The sequence below is a fragment of the Gracilinanus agilis genome, chromosome 3, assembly GCF_016433145.1.
Source record: "Gracilinanus agilis isolate LMUSP501 chromosome 3, AgileGrace, whole genome shotgun sequence".
In the NCBI taxonomy this organism is placed as follows: domain Eukaryota; kingdom Metazoa; phylum Chordata; class Mammalia; order Didelphimorphia; family Didelphidae; genus Gracilinanus; species Gracilinanus agilis.
This window is the reverse complement of record NC_058132.1, coordinates 355,872,749-355,891,994: the sequence shown is the minus strand read 5'-3', so window position 1 is coordinate 355,891,994 and position 19,246 is coordinate 355,872,749. Positions and strand designations below refer to the sequence as shown.

The window sequence follows — 19,246 nt, the reverse complement described above, 5'->3', positions numbered from 1 at the left end:
CTATCTACCCCAAACATCTAGTCCAACCCTCCCATTTTCCAGCTGCATAAACTGAATGTCCAGAGAAAGAAAGTGATTTGCTCAGGGTCACATTAGATGGTAAGTTAGTAGAGGCCAGAATTCAACCCATATTGTCTTAATCTAAATCCATGACTATTTTCTAGTGTGTTCCAAATAAGCACCCCTCACTGTCCTACTCAGCCTCTGTTCCCACATGCCTTTTTCCTAATGTCTCATATCTCTAGGGAGATCACTGACACAATAAATGAGAGTAGTAGAAAAAAAGGAATGTGATTGGGTTTTTTCTGTGGCTCATAAATTCTCACTGAATGCCACTTCAACAAAAAAAAAAAAAGGTGGGTTCCTAAAAACACTTGGCACGGTGTCACAGGCATAGATAGACTGGCAAAGTGGTTCCTTTTGAAGGATGCGTCACTCTTTCACCTGTAGAAATTCTGGTAATTTTCAGGATAGGGGAGGAAAATTCTCATTAATCTATTGTCATACTTCCAATTCAGGCTTTCAAGTGGCCGATCACAAGGAAAGGCCGTGTTTCAGTGATGTAATCACATGCAGGCTTGTACCTGAAATGGAAAGCTTGTGCTCCAATATTTTGGATCAAACTCACCACTGTTGATATACAGGACTTTGGCCACTCACTGTTCATGCTAAAGCATTGGAGTTTGGGGACAATGAAGCATCAATGGTCCAAGATCCAAGGTTGGAAAGTTCAGTGCAAGTAAGGATTAGTTTGTATGTTTTATACAACCCTTTTCCAAAGAGAGAATTGATAAAATGAGTACAGATTGAGGCATTTCCCCCAAAAATTCTTTATTCCCTCTGCCTTTTTTTTGTTTGTAACTTAGCTAATATGGAAATATGTTTTGCATGACTTCACATGTATAATGAATATCATATTGCTTGCCTTCTCAATGTGTGTGGGGAGGAGCTAGAGGGAGGGAGAGAATTTGGAACTCAAAATTTTAAAAACGAATGCGAAAAATAAACAAATGAATATGTAAATAAAGAAAAAAGTTATTCCTTTTAAAGGCTTTGGACCTATTCCTAATGTCAGGGTTTAGAATGGAGCTCCAAGTGTTGTTATGATGGCAGAAAGATTTTCTGCTTTTAGATACTGAAAGATTTACAAGTTAATTTCTAACTTCTTTGTAGATATATGATGGATAGAATGGTTTTAGAAGGTGACATAACATTAAAGATGGGAGCAGCTAGATGACTCAGTGGATTGAGAGTCAGGACCAGAGATAGGAGGTCCTAGGTTCAAATGTGGCTTCAGATACTTCCTAGTTATGTGACCCTGGGAAAGTCACTTAACCCCCATTGACTAGCCTTATGGCTCTTTTGCCTTGGAACCAATACACAGTGTTGATTCTAAGATAGAAGGTAAAGGCTTGTTGTTTTGTTTTTTTTTTAATTAAAAATAAAGGTTCAGTTGGATGTGTTTGTATTGTACGTATGTATGTGTACATATGTCTGTGTATTCAGTTTTTAAAATAGATGTTTAACAGAACCAGGAGAACATTATATACAGTAACTGAAACATTATGGGACCATCAAAGTATTAGACTTTGCTACTAATAGCACTGACCAGGACAATCCTGAGAAAGAATGCTATTCATATCTAGAGAAAGAACTGTGGAAGTAGAAACACAGAAGGAAAATATATGATTGATCACTTATTTATTTGGGAATATGATTTGGGGTTTAGGTTTTAAAAGATTACTCTATTACAAAAATGACCAATATGGAAATAGGTTGTGAGTGATAATATATGTGTATAACCCAGTGAAATTGCTTGTTAACTCCAGGAACAGGGAGGGAATAGGGGGAGGGAGACAATAAGAATCATGTAACCATGAGGGAAAAATTTTAAATAAATTAACTAATGAAATTTAATTTTTAAAAAATGTTTAAGTGATTGGCTTTATTGTATTCTTTTATTGTTTCATATCAGCATTTTATTTGTAATCATTTTAAAATAGTTCCTTTTGAAGTTAATTATATAGAGATATAGAAATGTAATTAAATTGCCATCCAACTGTAGACCACTGTAATGTTTCGAAGTACTGCAAAGAGAATCTTATCTCAGTGACTGGGATGGATATGACTTATTTGTTGAAATCCAACACAGTTTAAGTTTGTTCTTAGAATGGTTTTTTAGAATGTCCTGACTTTGGCACTTAACTTAGGTTCTTAGGATAGAAGAAGGACAATTTTCTGAATTGAGAAGGATGTATATGGAGAAGCTTCCTGATTGGTAGTGTGTAGCCATTTGCCCTGAGTGGTGGCCACTTAAAGCAGGCAACTAACTGGGAGCTAAGAGATCTGATTTTATGACCATTATTATTGTAACTTCAGCTAGGTAGTGAAGTGAATAGAGCACCAAGTCTCGAGTCAGAATGACCCGCATTCAAATCCAGTCTCAGACATTTGTTAGCTATATGACCCAGAGACAGTCACAACCTTTGTTTATTTCAGTCTTCTTATCTGCAAAATGGAAATAATAATAGGACCTGTCTCCTAGGGTTGTTGAAGGATCAAATGAGATAATTATAAAGTACTTAGGACAGTGCCTGGCACACAGTAAGAACTGAAAAATGTTAGTTATTATTATTATTAAATTGCTTCAATGACCCTATATTAATCTTACTATCCTGCCTGTATCACTAAGATGCTGTGAGGACTGATTATTATTTGCATATTTCATGATTCCATAATTTAATTAAAACAAAACAAGGCCTTTTTCATAGCAGCTGTGGGTCATGTGCATTTATAAATTTTAAAATGATATTTTGCTTCTAAAAATAAATCTCAGTTGCTATGTAAATGATGGATTGACTTAAATCATTGGCACTCAGGAAGAGGAAGGGTGACCATGCCAACCTTATTTTAAAAAGAAAAGAAGAAAATAATAAAACCTTTCATTACTCATTCCTGTGTATTTTCTATCACATCACTGTATATATTGTACATTCATTTTTCATTGCTAAGTAAGGAAATCTCTTTAATGTGACTGGTGCCCATTGGAAATTTTATGAGCCACGAGCCTTTGTTGAAAGGCCAGAGGAATGTTCAATTGTACAATCTTTTCAAATAATTCTTTTTTTTCTTCTTTCATAATGAATCATGGAACACACTTTAAAAGGAACAATTAGTCATTGTAAAGGTTCAAGTATCAAAGGTAAAATTATAGAAGTAGCACAATATTCTCCCCTTTGGTGTATTTTAAGATAAAAGTTCCACTCATCTTCATACCAGGGCTTTATTTCTTTGCCTTTATGATGAAGATTCATAAGAGCTCAAGATCTCATAATATGCTTTATATTTCTTTGCCTTACTTAATGTCATTTACTTGATTTATTCATTTTTGGAAGAATTGGAATGCACAATGACAATGAATGTTAATGAGATGTTAATGCTTCCCCCTAAATTACTCACTTTTAAGAGCAAAATTTTCACTTAATTACTGGAAATGGCCCAATACCACTTAATAGGAGGAATGCTCTGTATGGATCTAATCAGCGTTCTGAAGAGGTGTCTAAGAATATAATAATACTTTGTTAAAGTTGACACAGCTGCTATTTAAGTAGAAGTTTTATGGTCAACTGCCATAAATAGTTAGTCAGTGCACTGAAGGACCAATCAGAGCTTAATTTTTATCCCTTCTTCTTATCACTTGTCTTTTGGCCACTTCTCCCCTAGTTAGCAGCCCCTTACCAGAGCAGGAGAGAACTGGAGCTGAAGATCAAGTCACCCAACTTTGCCAAGTTAACAGTAACTCTAATAGAAAGTTTACTGGGTTGGAGAATCATTAGAAGAGCAAAGAACATTAAAACTAACTGTTGGCTAAGATAAAGGTTTTAATAACTGAGAATTTAATTTTTATTCCATCTTTCCACATCAGTATGGATAATTAGTACTTGGAAGGAACTGGGCCCAACCTGTTATCTTGGTGACACCGTGTCTCTTTATTGGCTAGGGCTAGTTAGAATGGAAGTGATTTACAATGTAAGCATAAATAACCAGGTTAAAATTCACAAAGGGGAATTTGAAAAAATAACAATTGTCTATTAGACATAATAATACGACAAAAGCTATGGGTCGTTCAAATTAATCTGTGGTTCCCTTAATGTAGGATAAGAGAGGAAACAGCTGGTCTTAAGGCTTCTCTTGTCAAACAAGTCTTGTCATCTGCCTTTACCCACAGTATTCCAAAAATGTGATGCTCAGGGTTAAGAGTGAGGTGAAAGTGGGAGAGAGAGCTTCTATAGGAAAGATTGCCTTTGATTTAAAAAAATAAATAAATAAACCCCACAACAAAGAAAGTTGTGGCATATGGTCATGATGGAATACTACTGCACAATCAGAAATGATGAGCAGGTTAATTTTAGAAAAACAAGGAAAGACATATATACAATTCTGAAGATCGAAACAAGGCAAACCAAGAGAACATTATATACAACAACAGAAATATTGTTTGATGAATGGTTTATATATGTCCACTTCCCTAGAAAGAACTGTTAATAAGAAACAAGCAAGACATAGTTTTATATTTACATGTATCTTTTTTTAATCAAATAATGCCTTCTCTAGTGCTGAGAGGAAGAAAGAGAGAGAAAACCTGGGAACTTTAATGTGACAAGCAAACAAATTAATAAAGTCTTTAAAAATATCAGGCCATTGAGAGAAGTAGAAAAAGAAAATGGAAGGAAGATGTAAGATCTAAACTGGAGAGGTGAAAGTATCAATAGAGGTCATATGGTCCATGCCCTTCATTTTAATGAAGGAGGAACCTGAGGCTCAGAGAGATGACGTGACTTGCCTAATGTAGAAAATGGATCATCTTGGCTCTCTTGTAGTGGTCAAGAATGCTTACTTTTCTCTTCTCACTTCCATAAGAGCCATGATTTCTTCTTGGTGGTTTGTCACTTAAAACAGCTCCAGAGGGAGACATTTAGGTCTTGCTACTTTAATGCCTAGATTTTAGTCTTTTTTGTATTTATTTGCTCTATGTCTTCATGAGCGTGAAATGAATGATAAGAGAGCTCTTCAGGAGCAATGTGTGAAAGGAGCCACCTGAATCCTAGGATTTGTTCTTGAGGGAAGGCTCTCATAAAGCCCCTTCTTTGATTTTTTTCTCTTTTGCTTGAGGTGTGAGAGCTCACTGACTTGCTTTGATCATATCTGCCTAGAAACAAATTAGAACAGGACTTGGGATTCACTTACAGATGGTTTTGATTGCTGCCTATGGGTTTGTAGACTCTTTTCTTTTTAATAAGATCTCAAGTCTGAAAAATGAAAGAAACTAATTTTTTTTGCATGTGTTTCTTTTAGGGTATAATCATCAACAGATGAATGAAGGACAAAGGCAGAAATCTTCTGATTTTTACAACCGAACTGCATCTGAGTCAAATGTCTATTTGAATAGTTTCCAATACCCAGATCATAGCTATAAGGATCATGCCTTTGATACTTTGAGCATGGATAGCTCTGACAGCATGGAAACCAGCCTCTCTGCTTGCTCTCCTGACAATATCTCCAGGTAAGGATTCTGATTTAGAAAAGACATCTGTTCATTTTTTAAAAAAAGTCATTATTGAAAGTTAAGATTTTTTTAAGTAGATTTTTTTTCCTCTCTATCACCACTACCCCATCCCATCCCAGAGAGCCATCTTCTATACCAAGAATTTAAGTCAGAAAGGAATGAAAGAAGGAAGGAAGGAAGGAAGGAAGGAAGGAAGGAAGGAAGGAAGGAAGGAAGGAAGGAAGGAAGGAAGGGGAAGAAAAGAGAGAAATTCAGTAAAACCAATAAATACAAGAAAAGACCTGACATCATATGCACTGTTCCAAAGCCATGGACCCCTCAACAAAAGTCAGTTTTCTGGACCAACAGAAATGTTTGCCAAGCAAAGAAAAATGGCCCTTTATGATCATTTCTATCAGTGTCCTGCCATACTTACTAGATGTAAGATATAATGCAGTAGATTCTCCTTTTATATTAATTATTGTACTATTTTAATCTGAGTCAAACTAATAGTCTTGGACCTATTGAAAGGCTATATGTAACTGTTACTTTTTGTTTTGCAAAACAGGGAATGTCAGCATTAGAGGCTGTCTTCACAGTTCTTATTGTATGTTTTCATTAAGTTTTAGCTAAAACCAAACATTAAAACACTTAGAAGTTTTTGGTTTGTTTCACCTCATTTTGTGTCTTACGTTGTCCCTTTGGGGTAAGCAAAGTGTAGCTTAATAGAGTAATCTTTTGAAAGATAGCACTAGAAGGATGTGATGCAAGGCACTGTAGGAGGGACAGATGTTCATAGGATTACAGCTCTAGAACCAGATTAGAATTTAGCAGGCAGAAAATCAAGCCCTCCTCATTTTACTGATTCAGGAAGGTTCAGTGACTTGCCCAAACCTATATAATGAATAAATGTCAAGGGTAACATTGAAACTTAGCTCCTCTTACTCTAGTCAGTGCTTTAACTTAATGCAATCTGAGGCCAATTTGATTGCTCCAGATCATGTGCACTTTCCTAATTTGGTACCAAAATACCACTTAAAGCTGCTTCTCCTTCACATTTCCCCTACTTCTCTTTGAGCCATCCTTTGAACCACTTAGGCTCATCCCCTAGAAGTCATCTTCACATCTTCCCTCTCCTTCATTTCCCATATCCATTAGTTGCCAAATCTTGCCTGCACAACATCCTTCTGATAGTCCCTTTCTCTCCACTTCTAGCCATCACCCTAGTTGAGGCTCTCATCATCTCTCCCCTACACTATTTCAATAGTTTCCTACTTGTATTCATTCCCTTCTCCAATCTGTTCTTCACACAGTTTCCAAAGTAATCATTCTAGAAAATGGTCCTGACAGTACCAGAGTTGCAAAGATGGTTACAAAGTAGTAATCATCAAAACTGTTTATTTCTGTTTTTAAAAAATGAGAAATCTCAGTCATGAAATAAATTAGGTATACAACATACAGAAATAAATGGATATAGTAGCATAGGTTTGGGGAAAATCATTCTGGACATGAGCAAAGATGGCAGTAAAGTAGTGTGGGATATTTAGGAATGTTGAGCAGACCCATTTGGCTAGAACACAGAATATTTAAAGTCATAAAATTATGTGAGACAAAGCTGAAATGACAGGCTGGATCTAAATCGAGTAGAGTCTTAAATGCCAGCCAATAAATTTTAACTTTTATTGGATAGGAAAAGAGAGGCAATTGAAGGTTTTTGGACAATGGAGTAACATGATTAGATTTCATTATTTGAAAGGTTAATCTCTTTTTGAAAATATGTTGTAGCAGAGAGAGACTACAGGAAAATGTATTGGTTTCTCAGGATGATATATAGTCCAGGGGAGAGATAGTAAAGACCTAAAAATGAAATGGATTGATTCAGGTAGCAGAAGGTTCCCTATCCCTTCAGGTCTTCAAACAAGATTTTATAAAAAGGATTGAGCTCTATGACCTTTGAAACCCATTCTAATTCTAAAAATCCAAAACAAGATGAACTGTAGAGTCTTTTTACACTCTTAACTTGATCTGATACTATGATTTTTTGGTGTGAGGAGAATTGGCTTTTGTTGTTCAGTCCTTTCTGACTCTTTGTACCCTGGGGTTTTCTTGACAAAGATACTAGAATGGTTTGCCATTTCCTTCTCCAGGTTATTTCTCAGATGAGGAACTAAGGCAAAAAAGGTTAAGGGGGCAGCTGGGTAGCTCAGTGGAGTGAGAGTCAGGCCTAGAGACAGGAGGTCCTAGGTTCAAACCTGGCCTCAGCCACTTCCCAGCTGTGTGACCCTGGGCAAGTCACTTGACCCCCATTGCCCACCCTTGCCAATCTTCCACCTATGAGACAATACACCAAAGTACAAGGGTTAAAAATAAAAATAAATAAATAAAAAGGTTAAGTGACTTGCCCAGGATCACACAGCTAGTAATTGTCTGGGGCTATATTTGAACTCACAAAAATGACTTTTCTTGACTCTTGGCCCAATACTCTATCCACTGAGCCACCTAGTTACCCAGTTTGGGGGAGGTTGGGAGAAGAACTACTTAAAGATAAGAACAGGTCATGACTGATTTTGTTCAAAATAATTAGAGATGGAAAAGATTTTGGTGGAAAAGACAGACAGAGGTGTAGCTAGGATAAAAATGAACCTGAAGAAGGTAGAGCCAGACTGGATAGGGATGAAAGTACAGAAGAAAATATCAGGAAAAAGGAATTGGAACAAGCTGTTGCAACTTTTGCTTAAGAGGGATTGGGAAAGTGGGAAGGGAGAGGATGTGTTGGAAAGTTATTTCATCAATTTGGGAAAGAGGGATGCCAAGTAGGTAGCAATTTTGGCATTTGGGGAATTTATTAGTTTTGAGGCTCCAGTCTGAATTGGAATGAATTGGAATATTCTTGAGAGTCACTACGTTAGGTGTCTTCTATTTTTACAAAAACCCCGGATTGACTAAGTGCTTTCTACTGATGTATGTTAGGAGGCAGAACCTGGCATTAAGTTGATCTCCTTAATTAGTCTAGGGCTGTGATTCCCAAACTTTTTTGGCCTACTGCCCCCTTTCCAGAAAAAGTATTACTTAGCCCCCTGGAAATTAATTTTTTTAATTTAATAGCAATTAATAGCAAAGATAAATGCACCTGTGGCCATCACCGCCCTCCTGGATCGCTGCAGCACCCACCAGGGGGCGGAGGCTTGGGAATCACTGGTCTAGGGCATTTGTGACTGGATATAAATGTCTAATGTACATCCCACAAAGGCAGCTGTATAGTGCTGTGGTGGATAGAATAGGAGATCTGGAGTCAGGAATGTAGAAGTTCAGCTCTTGCCTCAGGAATTTACTGTATGACTCGGACAAGTCATTTGACCTCTGCCTCAGTTTCCTCATCAGTAAAATGGAGAAATAAGAACGCCTCCTTCCCAGGGTTGTTGTGAAAATAAAATGATCTAATATTCATAAAGTACTTTGCAAACCTTACAGCACTATATCAGTGCTAGCTATTATTATATTATCTGTGTGCCCTTGGCAAATGCTTTAACTTTTCTGGGCTTTAGTTTTTAATCTGTAAAATAAGAGGGTTAAATTACACAAACTCTAAGGTCCCTTTGACTTCTAGATCTCTGATTCTATCCTACTACCAGAAACTCTTCAAATCAAGATAAACAAATAGACCTTAATAGCTTAGAGTTTGAATTGTTGTCTCACCCTCACATACATCTGGGAATGTCTTATACATCAATGAAATAATAGCATCAGCACATTTTTCCTCTGGAAACATCCTAAAAGAGCATTCATTTCAAGCCCCTCATTTCCCAACTATCTTACTGTGCATGTAACAAAACTAAATCCTGGATTAGTTAATGACTGCTCCAAGGCCACATAGTTTATAAATAGTAAAGCCAGGACTTAAACCCACATATTCTAGCCTCAAATCTAGTTGTCTTTTACTACACCATAATCTTTTATGGCCCTGTGTTGAGAATATTGACTCTTACTGGTGACTTTCTACTCCCTTAAGGAAAATTTCTGTGACCTAATCCTATTGTCTATAAAAATTAAATGGGAGAAGGTAGGTGGCTCAGTGGATTGGGAGCCAGGCCCAGAAATAGAAGGTCCTGGGTTCAAATTTGGGTTCACCTGCACAAATCAATTAATCCCCATTGGCCATCCCTTCCTGCTCTTCTGCCTTAGATTCAAAGCCTGAAGATAAGGTTTTTGTTTTTGTTTTTAAATTAAAGTAATAATTCCTTTCCCTCTATTCCCAACAGGAATGGGAATGTTGTAAAAGTAAATCAAGATAATAAATTTAAAAATATTTTAGAAATAATACCAGCATATAAGTATTAGAGCATTTCCTTCCTTTCCAGAAATGATACCCTCTAGGTAGAAACATCCATTGAAAAAAAACCCATTCTCAGCAATACAGTGATCCAAAGTGATCCAAGACAATTTTGAAGGACTTATGACAAGGAATGTTATTCACCTCCAGAGAAAGAACTGTTAGAGTCAGAATGCATATGATTTTTCACTTTAGTTTATTTGAGTTTTTATTTCGAGGTTTTGGTTTTATATGAGTGTTCTCTTTCAACAATGACCAATATGGAACTAAATTTTATATGCTAATACATATATAATCTGATCAAATTGCTTACTGTGTCCGGGAGGCAGGAAAGAAGGAAAGGGAAGGAGGGAGATAATTTGGATCCTAGAACTTCCGAAAATATGTTAAAAATTGTTATTCCATGTAATTAGGAATTAAAATATCTTTTAAAAAAAGAAAGAAAATATTAATCTTATTTAGGGGATGTATTACCAGGGCTTCATGACTAAGCCTTGAGTTTTACGGTTTTAGAAATCAAAAACTAAATCATCTTAAAGACAAAATCTAACCTAACATTATTGCTAAAGAGCAATGTGCCTGGGAGAATAGAATAGATGCTACTGTTTCATAATATTCAAAAAGCAGTTTATTACAATTCCAGAATTAATGATTGAACCAGTATTAACATAGTTCCAGAAGTGTCCTGCTGTGATCAAAATGTTTGGGATTCATGGAGGCAGTAGGGGAAAGAGTCTGAAGCTTAATATTTGAATCATTATTTGCTAGATTGAAATGATGGTAAAAAATCACTTAATCTCAGGAAAGGCTGCATAGAATTGTACATGCATCCTTGGAAAGTTAGGAAGATCAGTTTCCACTTTTGTCAGCAAAAGGAGAAGTAGAGTTGACGACTATAGGCAGATTTTTCCAAGAATCTGACAGAGAAAAGAGTTATAGTATCATATAGCTTGAGAAGTTGGTAAGGCCTATTAAAGAGTTTTGGTTTTTTTAACGTTAGAGAGATTTGGGTATGTTTGTAGGAAACAAGAAAATAATCAGGAATTGGGCAGGAATTGTTTTACACATGCTCTTGTACTACCATATATTATATTTTATAAATGTTAGCCATCCGGTCAGGAAATAGGCCCTAATTTATATAGGTAGTTTTTGAGTTCACACTGTGGATTACATGAGTTGCATTCCTATGGTAGCCTCCAAGCCATTTTCTTCATTAAAGGAATTTGAGTTCCTTAAACCATGTAGACACATATTTATGTTGATGAAGTTATCAGGGGGATGACTATACCTGGCAGCAAGCTAAGGTTTTAAGGAAAAGAGGAAACCTCATTCAGTGGTTGATATTCAACAGCATCAGGATCATGTATTATTTAGGGAGATATCAGTGGACATTGAAAAACTGAACATTTTCCATCTTTCATTCAAAGCCTGGGATCAAGAGATTGAAGGGACCGTAGAGATCATGTGTTTCTAACTTCTTTTTTTAAAAGATAAGGCCCCAAGAGATTAAATGGCTTGCCCAGAATGGCCAGGAATTTGAACATATATCTATTGACCCCAAAGCCAGAAATGCTCTTTCCACTGCTTCAAATTGCTTGTGTGTGTTCTTTATATTATATCTTTAACTAAATATTTCCACCAAATGTGTACATAAAACTATAAACATTTAGCAATTAGTCACAAACATAAATTAATGCTTTTATATGTGATATTTGGGGATAACAAGACATTTAAGCCTGTTCCTAATGATGATTCACTGTTTTATATAGTAGAAAGAATGGGGCAGAGGGAGAGGGGACCTGTATGGTAAAAAAGGGAACACAAAAGGTAGCTATTTGATTTCCTGGCATGGTACCCAAGATGAAGTTTTGTATTTATGTGGGCATATATACACATATAGGTTATTTTATCCTTTCAAGCACATCATAAAATGTGCTTTGTATAGTAATATTGTAGCCTCAGTTTCCTAATCTGAAAAAGCAAAGGGTTTGAGCCAGATTATTTGTACAGTCCCTTCCAGATCGAAAATCCTATACTTTGCATATTCAGTGGCTTTTTTGCATCATATGAAATTTTCCTGAGAATTGGAAAAGACACCTTCTTGTTATATTAATAATACTGTTGAGATTTTGGTCACTTGAACTTCAGTATCAGAATGTCTGTTGTTACCTTCCCTTTATCAAGTAATTAGGAATTGCCATTTGAATTGGATACTGAGAAGGTAGAGGAGTTGTTCTTTACTACATATTTTAATAATGTAAACCTAAATGAACTGTTTATTAAATCTGCAGATGGAATGACGTGAGGAAAAGGACATGAATGCATTTAAGCTCCTCAAGGTCACAAACTTTTGTTTTTGTCTTAATGGCAGCTGGTACAATTTCTCGCACACAAGAGGGGCGTCAGATATTGGTCCAGCTGGACTGTTGAATGACTGAATGGGTATCCTCAAGGCTTTCTGTGTTCAGGGGGAGCAACAGACCGCTTCTTATTTGATGAGATGTCATGGGGATAAGTACAAAGTCCTGCTCCTTGGTTTGGAAAAAAGCAATTCCACAAGGACAGGTTAGGGAACACCTGGCTAGATAGGAATTTATATGAAAAAGACCGTGAGTTGTAAGGGGTCTATGAGGTCTCTTATATAGTTTTAAAGAACAAATAGAATTTTTTCTACCTTCATATAATTTCCTCTCTCATTGATGGGATGAATAGCTCTGAGATCTCAATAAGAGCAGTCAAAAAGGTATAGATTATCTTTTTTCCCCCTCTGGAATTAAAAAAAATGTACCTAAGCTATTTTGATACCTTGTAAAGTGTTCCTTCAATGGCCCAATAAGACACTAAAAGAAGGAAATTATGTAATAAAAGTCTGGAGTGGGTAACACTATGTCTATGTAGCCACTCAACTTCCTTTTCCATTTTATCAGCAAGATATTTTTTAAAAAGAGAAGAGGAAGACTAGGTGCACCCAATGCCAAATACACTGAATTTAAAATTTTAAAATTTATAATTTATAATTTAATTTATATTAACAATAAAAATAATACATATATGATACATTTGTATAATATAAATAATAAATTTAAAATTAAAGTTTAAAAGTCTCTACTATTTACCTGGACTAGTTGATGGTCTTTTGTGGTTTTTCAACTTTTTGAACAATAATTCATCAGGAGGGACCCAGTCTTGTTTGCTAGTTAGTGCCAGAGCCAGGATGTTTTTAATATCCATCAATCAGGAAGCATTTATTATTTCTTTATTATTAATAATATTATTGATAGCTAGGCCAGTAGGTGATGCAGTAGAGAGAGTGCTAAGTCTAAAGTCAGAAAGATTAATCTTAAATTCAACTCTGGCCTCAGATATTTACTAGCTACGTGACCCTGGGCAAGTCACTGAACCGTATTTGCCTCATTTCCTATTCTGTAAAATGAGCTGGAAAAACAAATAGCAAACAATTCCAATATCTTTGCCAAGAAAACCCAAATGGGGTCACGAAGAGTCAAAAAAACTAAAACAACTTGAGCAACAATTATTGATAGCTAACATTTACATACTGTTCTGCTTTAAGGTTTATGAGACTCCTTATATAATTATCTTATTTACTGTCAATAGATTTATTTGGCACTTACTCTGTACTATACACCATTGTAAGCACTGATGGTACATTAAAAAAAAAGGAGGCATTTTCTGATCTCAAGGCACTTATATTCTGTCAAGAGAAACATTGGGTTCATTATGCCTTCCACTGTATCATGCCATTTCTAGGGCCCTATTCTTTGATAGAAAATGCATATTTCATTAGTAGATATCTGAATCTGGGCCTGTGATATCATTGGAATGAGGTCTTCCCATTTGAGGAACTTTCTGTACTTATTTGCCTGAATCTCAGAGTTACATAGGCCCCTGCGAGGTTAAGGGTCTTACTTATTACTTGCCCAAATTCATATAACCAGTATGTGTCAGAAGCAGGACTTGAATCTCAGTCTTTCATGCGTTGGCACCACTTTATCTATTTATACTTCACTGCCTCCCTATGGAATATGCTAAATTAAGAAAGTTACCTCTGGGGATAGCTAGGTGACTCAGTGGATTGAGAGTCAGACCTAGAAATGGGAGGTCCTGAGTTCAAATTTGGCCTCAGACATTTCTAAATATGTGACCCTGGAAAAGTCACTTAACTTGCATTGCCTCTGCCTTGGAACCAGTACATTGAATTGATTCTAAGATAGGAGGTAAGGTTTTGAAAAAAATTACTTCAGAAGAATATAACAAAGATGCCTTTTTTCTTTTTTAACTTTCTATTAAAATAGACATAAAATTAGGGAGGTATTTTGTTGTCTTCTTTTTTAAAGCCTAGTTTAAAAGAAGTAGAAAATAAGGTTCTGGTATGATTTTTGTTTAATTGTATAGTAGCATACCCTAAAATTATATATAAATTAAAGATATAATTCCATGCTAGAATTCTGGTGACATAAACTTAGTCTCATGATTTATTATGCCACAGGAAATGTCCTGTGGAATGTAGCATTCTGTCACATTGTGGGTACATTTGACCTTCACATTTTTTTGCTGAGGCATCACTTTTTGTAAGAATACCTCTTGCTGCCAAAAAGTTGTGTGATTAAGAGGGAAAATGTGCTTCTCCTGCATCAGGACATTCACAATGAAACAAGCACGTGGCTTGAAATGAAGAATAACTTGTCTTAAAAGCAAAGAGATTTCGGGACCCAATGGTGTGTAAATTTTCCATTCCACTGAAGATGCTGAGGTAATGAGCATATGGAGCAACTTCATGCTGATGCACAACTTCAGAGCGTGCATCATTGCTATTACTACTAATAATAGTTATTAACTTACTTGGCTTAAAGTTTATACCCAGAGCTACAGGAAATCCAAGAAAAATGCTCTGCTCCATGGATTTACAGCATAAATACTGTGCAGCACTGACAGTAATAGAAAAGAATGAATGACTGCAGGGCTGCTGTCTGGTAACAGTGGTATCTTGGACCCTTAACCCCGCTTACTGCTTGTCCTCACCCCTCCTTAGACTTTGGTAGTCCCAGAACCTATCTGAGCCTCCATGATGCTTTTCCAATAGCAGAGTCCCTGGAGCCCTGCTTACTTTGCTACCCAGAGAACTTGAATGAGATGAAAGTCAACAATCTCTACTTCCAGTGAAGAAAAGACCTCCAAGGCCTTGTGATCTACCCCATTTCTATGTCCCAAAGTCCCTTGGCTGTCATCTGACCTACTTATAGTCTCAATAAAGGAGTATGCTGGTAAATGTTTAGCAAATAACTCTCTGGAGGGGAAGAAATGTGCATACAATGCATAATTAAAAAGGAAAAAGAAAAAAACTTACCTTCTAAGGCAGAAGGGCTAGGCAATGGGGGTTAAGTGACTTGCCCAGGGTCACACAGCTAGGAAGAGTCTGAGGTCAGATTTGAATCCAGGACCTCTAGTCTCCAGACCTGAGCCACACATATGCCCCAATACATTTATATGTGCTCATATCTCCATCTCCTTAAATTTAGACAGCTATTTATATGTATGTAGGTATATACATATATTTACACATATACATCCATGAGTAGCTATGTGTATATATGTGCATATGTGTCTATATATATACACATATACATATATATGTGTGTATGTGTATATACACACATCTATATTTGGGGAGATTAGCTATGTACTTACTTACTAATCATTTACCACATAGCTTTTACTGTGGTGCCCATTGCTGAGAATAAAGTGGTAACAGAATTCTTTGAAAGACTTAATAAGAATCTCCAAATTAAACCAACATGTACTTTGATGCTTGGTAACTTCAATGAAAGGATAAAGCTGGAACACACTATCTAGAAAAGTCATCGACAATCTAGATATAGAAACGAAATGCTTACGTCCTGTGTCAATACAAGATGGCATATTGTTCAGTGGGTATTAAATTGTCTTTCTGTATCTTCTTTTTTTTTAAAGCTTGATGCAGCTCAACAAACATTTTTTTATTTTTTTATTTTTAGACTTTTTTTTTACATGATTCATGTTTTTACCTTCTCCTTCACCCCCCCATTTGCCCCCCCCATATCCAATTCACATTTCCACTGGTCTTAACACGTGTGATCAGTCAAGACTTATTTCCATATTATTGATAGTTGCTTTAGTGTGGTCATTTAGTGTCTACATCCCCAACCATATCTGCATCAATCCATGTGTTCAAGCAGTTGTTTTACTTCTGTGTTTCCACTCCTGCAATTCTTCCTCTGAATGTGGGTAGCATCCTTTTCCATAAATCCCTCAGAATTATCCTAGGTCATTGTGCTGCTGCTAGTACAGAAGTCCATTACATTCGATTTTACCACAGTGTATTGATCTCTGTGTACAATGTTCTTCTGACTCTGCTCCTTTCTCTCTGCATCAATTCCTGGAGGTCTTTCCAGTCCACATGGAATTCCTCCAGTTTATTATTCCTTTGAGCATAATAGTATTCCATCACCAGCATATACCACAATTTGTTCAGCCATTCCCCAATTGAAGGGCATTCCCTCATTTTCCAGTTTTTTGCCACCACAAAAAGCATGGTTATAAATACCACCTCACACCTAGCAGATTGGCTAAAATGATAGCAGAGGAGAGTAATGAATGTTGGAGGGGATGTGGCAAAATTGGGACATTAATGCATTGCTGGTGGAGTTGTGAACTGATCAAACCATTCTGGATGGCAATTTGGAACTATGCCCAAAGAGCGCAAAAAGACTACCTGCCCTTCAATCCAGCCATAGCATTGCTGGGTTTCTGTATCTTCTTAAGGAGAAGAGCTTTTCCCTTCTTACTTCCTCACTACCAGTTTTCCCATTAAAGAGAAGGAAGAATTTCTGCATTAATCATGTTAAATTTCACTGATATTTTCAGTGGTAGAATGCAGAATCTAGCTAGTTTAGAGATAGCAGAGACTGGAACTCTGCAATCTAGGAATTCCTCTGATAGCTAGTGGAAATGACCATTCTCTAAATCTTACCTGTTTTCCTGATCTAGAGGAGGTGCCAGCCTATTCTTGAGTTCAAGGAGATCTTTCAAGCAATAGAAAGTCATTTGTCTAAGTTGCTAAGATCCTTTATTCCTATAATTGTGCTTAAATTCCAACCCCCCCCCCCATTTTATGTAGGACTGGGAAGGGAAGGTTTGAGACAACTCATTTGACTGATGAGCATTTATTAAGTGCCTACTACATGCCTAGCACTATGCTAGGTGCTGTGGATATGAATATCAAAAGAAAAATAAATTAATTAAATTAAAATTCCCACCCTCAGAGTTTGCATTGTAACAGAGGAGACTTGCATGTGCATATAAAGGCACTGTTTCTATTTAGAAAAAAAAAAAAAAAAAAGATGATTTGGAGACAGAGGTCACTAATGGTTGACTATATTAGGAAAGGCTGCCAGGAGTGGGTGATTCTTAAGCTGAGCCTTGAAATCAGTTAACATTTCTCATAATCATAGATGAGGAGAAAGAATATTACTGGATGGGGAATAACCAGAAATGGGAAACAGAATTCCAATAGTAAAACCAATTTGTCTGGACTATGGAGTATGGGAAGAAGAGTAATGTGAATTGAGACCTGGAAAAGTAGGTTGGGGACAAAATGTGAAGGTCTTTAAGAGTGAAAAAAGAATTTACATTTTATCCTAGAGGCAATGGGGAGCCACTGGATTTTACTGAGTGACGTAGTTGAGAAAAATCGCTGTAGTAGCTGAGATAGATTAAAACAAGAAGACTTAATAAGTGATATCAGTTAGAAGGCCATTACAATATTACAATATCCAATTGATAGGAGGAAAACCTCTCCCTCATCCCTCCATTAAATTGTAGAACCTTGAGAGCAGGGACTATTTAGTTTTGGGTGAGTTTTTTTTTTTTTGCCTTTCTCTATACCCCAGTGCTTAGCATGGTGCCTGGCATATAACACATGCTTAATAAGTACCTATTAACTGATTGGCTGACTGAACAAGGGTGGAGATAGCAGTGTAGGCTGAGAAAAAAGATCCAGAGCCAGAGATGTTGTGGAGGTAGGAGATAAACAATTTGGCAGATGATTGAATGAGTGTCGTGAGGAAGAGTGGAGAATATGAAACTGGAATACTAGAAATATAGTGGTATTTTAGATAGAAATAGGGAAGTCTGATAGAAGGATAGATTTGAGAGAAAGTAGAAAAAATCATTTTTGGTTATGTTGAAGTTAAGAAGTCTCTGGAACATCTTGTTTGAAATATCCAACAAGCAATTGTTGAGAGATATTGACATCCTTAGATATCAATTGATAGCTAAGTTGATAGATGTTGATATCCTTAGAAAAACAGAAATTATAATGAAAACCAGTTACCAAGTGAAAGAGTCTAGAGAAAAGGGAGAACATAGCCACTGGGACCTCCCACTTATGGGCTGGGATAATGAGTCAACTGAAGAGACCAAGTTTCATTCAAACATGTTGAAAGGGTACTAAGAGAGTACTGTCATCAAAATCTAGAGAAAGGAAGAATATATAGGATTTAATGGTGGTCAGCCATGCTACAGAGAGGTCAATAAAGATGAAGTCTGAGCAAATACCATCAGCTCTAGCAATTAATAGATCACCGATAATTTTGGTAAAAGTAATTTCAGTCGAGTGGTGATCTGAAAAGTCAGATTACCAAGGCTTGAGATGTGAGCAAAAGGAGAAGAAGTAGAGTTGATTATAGACAGATTTTTCCAAGTATCTGACAGAGAAAAGAGTTATAGTGTCATATAGCTTGAGAAGTTGGTAAGGCCTATTAAAGGGTTTTTTTTTTAACATTAGAGAGATTTGGGTATGTTTGTTGGAAACAAGAAAATAAACAGGAATTGGGCAGGAATTAAAAATTATGGTGAGGGGAACAGATAATTGGAGAGGGTGATCTGCTGGCAAAACAGAAGGGAATGTGATCAAAGGACCAGGAAGAGGGATAGGGATAGTTTGGCCTTGGAAAGTAGAAGGGCCACCTCATTAGAGACTAGAATAAAGGAGTACTGAGTCAGGGATAATATGTCAAGGAATTTTACATTGAAAAGAGGATATGGACAGGGTCGTGTTGCATAGTTTCTATTCTTAGTAAAAAGAATTGAGTTCTTCAGTTTTTAGGATGGGTTGAAAGAGTAATATTGGAAACTTGAGGAGAAAAGAACAAGTCTGGAAGAGCCTGAGATGGGAAGGAATGGAGATAAATAATTATGGAGAAGTAAAAGGATTTGCTATTTGTTTTATGTCATCATCATTCTTCTTTTATGAAATTTTCCTAGAGCAACCATATATTTGATCATAGATTTTACTGTAGTGTTAATACTACAAG

General features: G+C 36.4%; 1 protein-coding gene across 2 annotated transcripts in view; it reads left to right on the top strand.

Annotated features, from left to right (window-relative positions):
• Positions 1–19,246, top strand: part of PHLDB2 (pleckstrin homology like domain family B member 2) — a 117,749-nt gene that overhangs the window by 80,235 nt on the left and 18,268 nt on the right. For both annotated transcript variants that reach the window (XM_044670101.1, XM_044670102.1), the window contains one exon: positions 5,356–5,563. In XM_044670101.1, the coding sequence (XP_044526036.1) occupies positions 5,356–5,563 (208 nt within the window). The remainder of the gene's footprint in view (positions 1–5,355; positions 5,564–19,246) is intronic.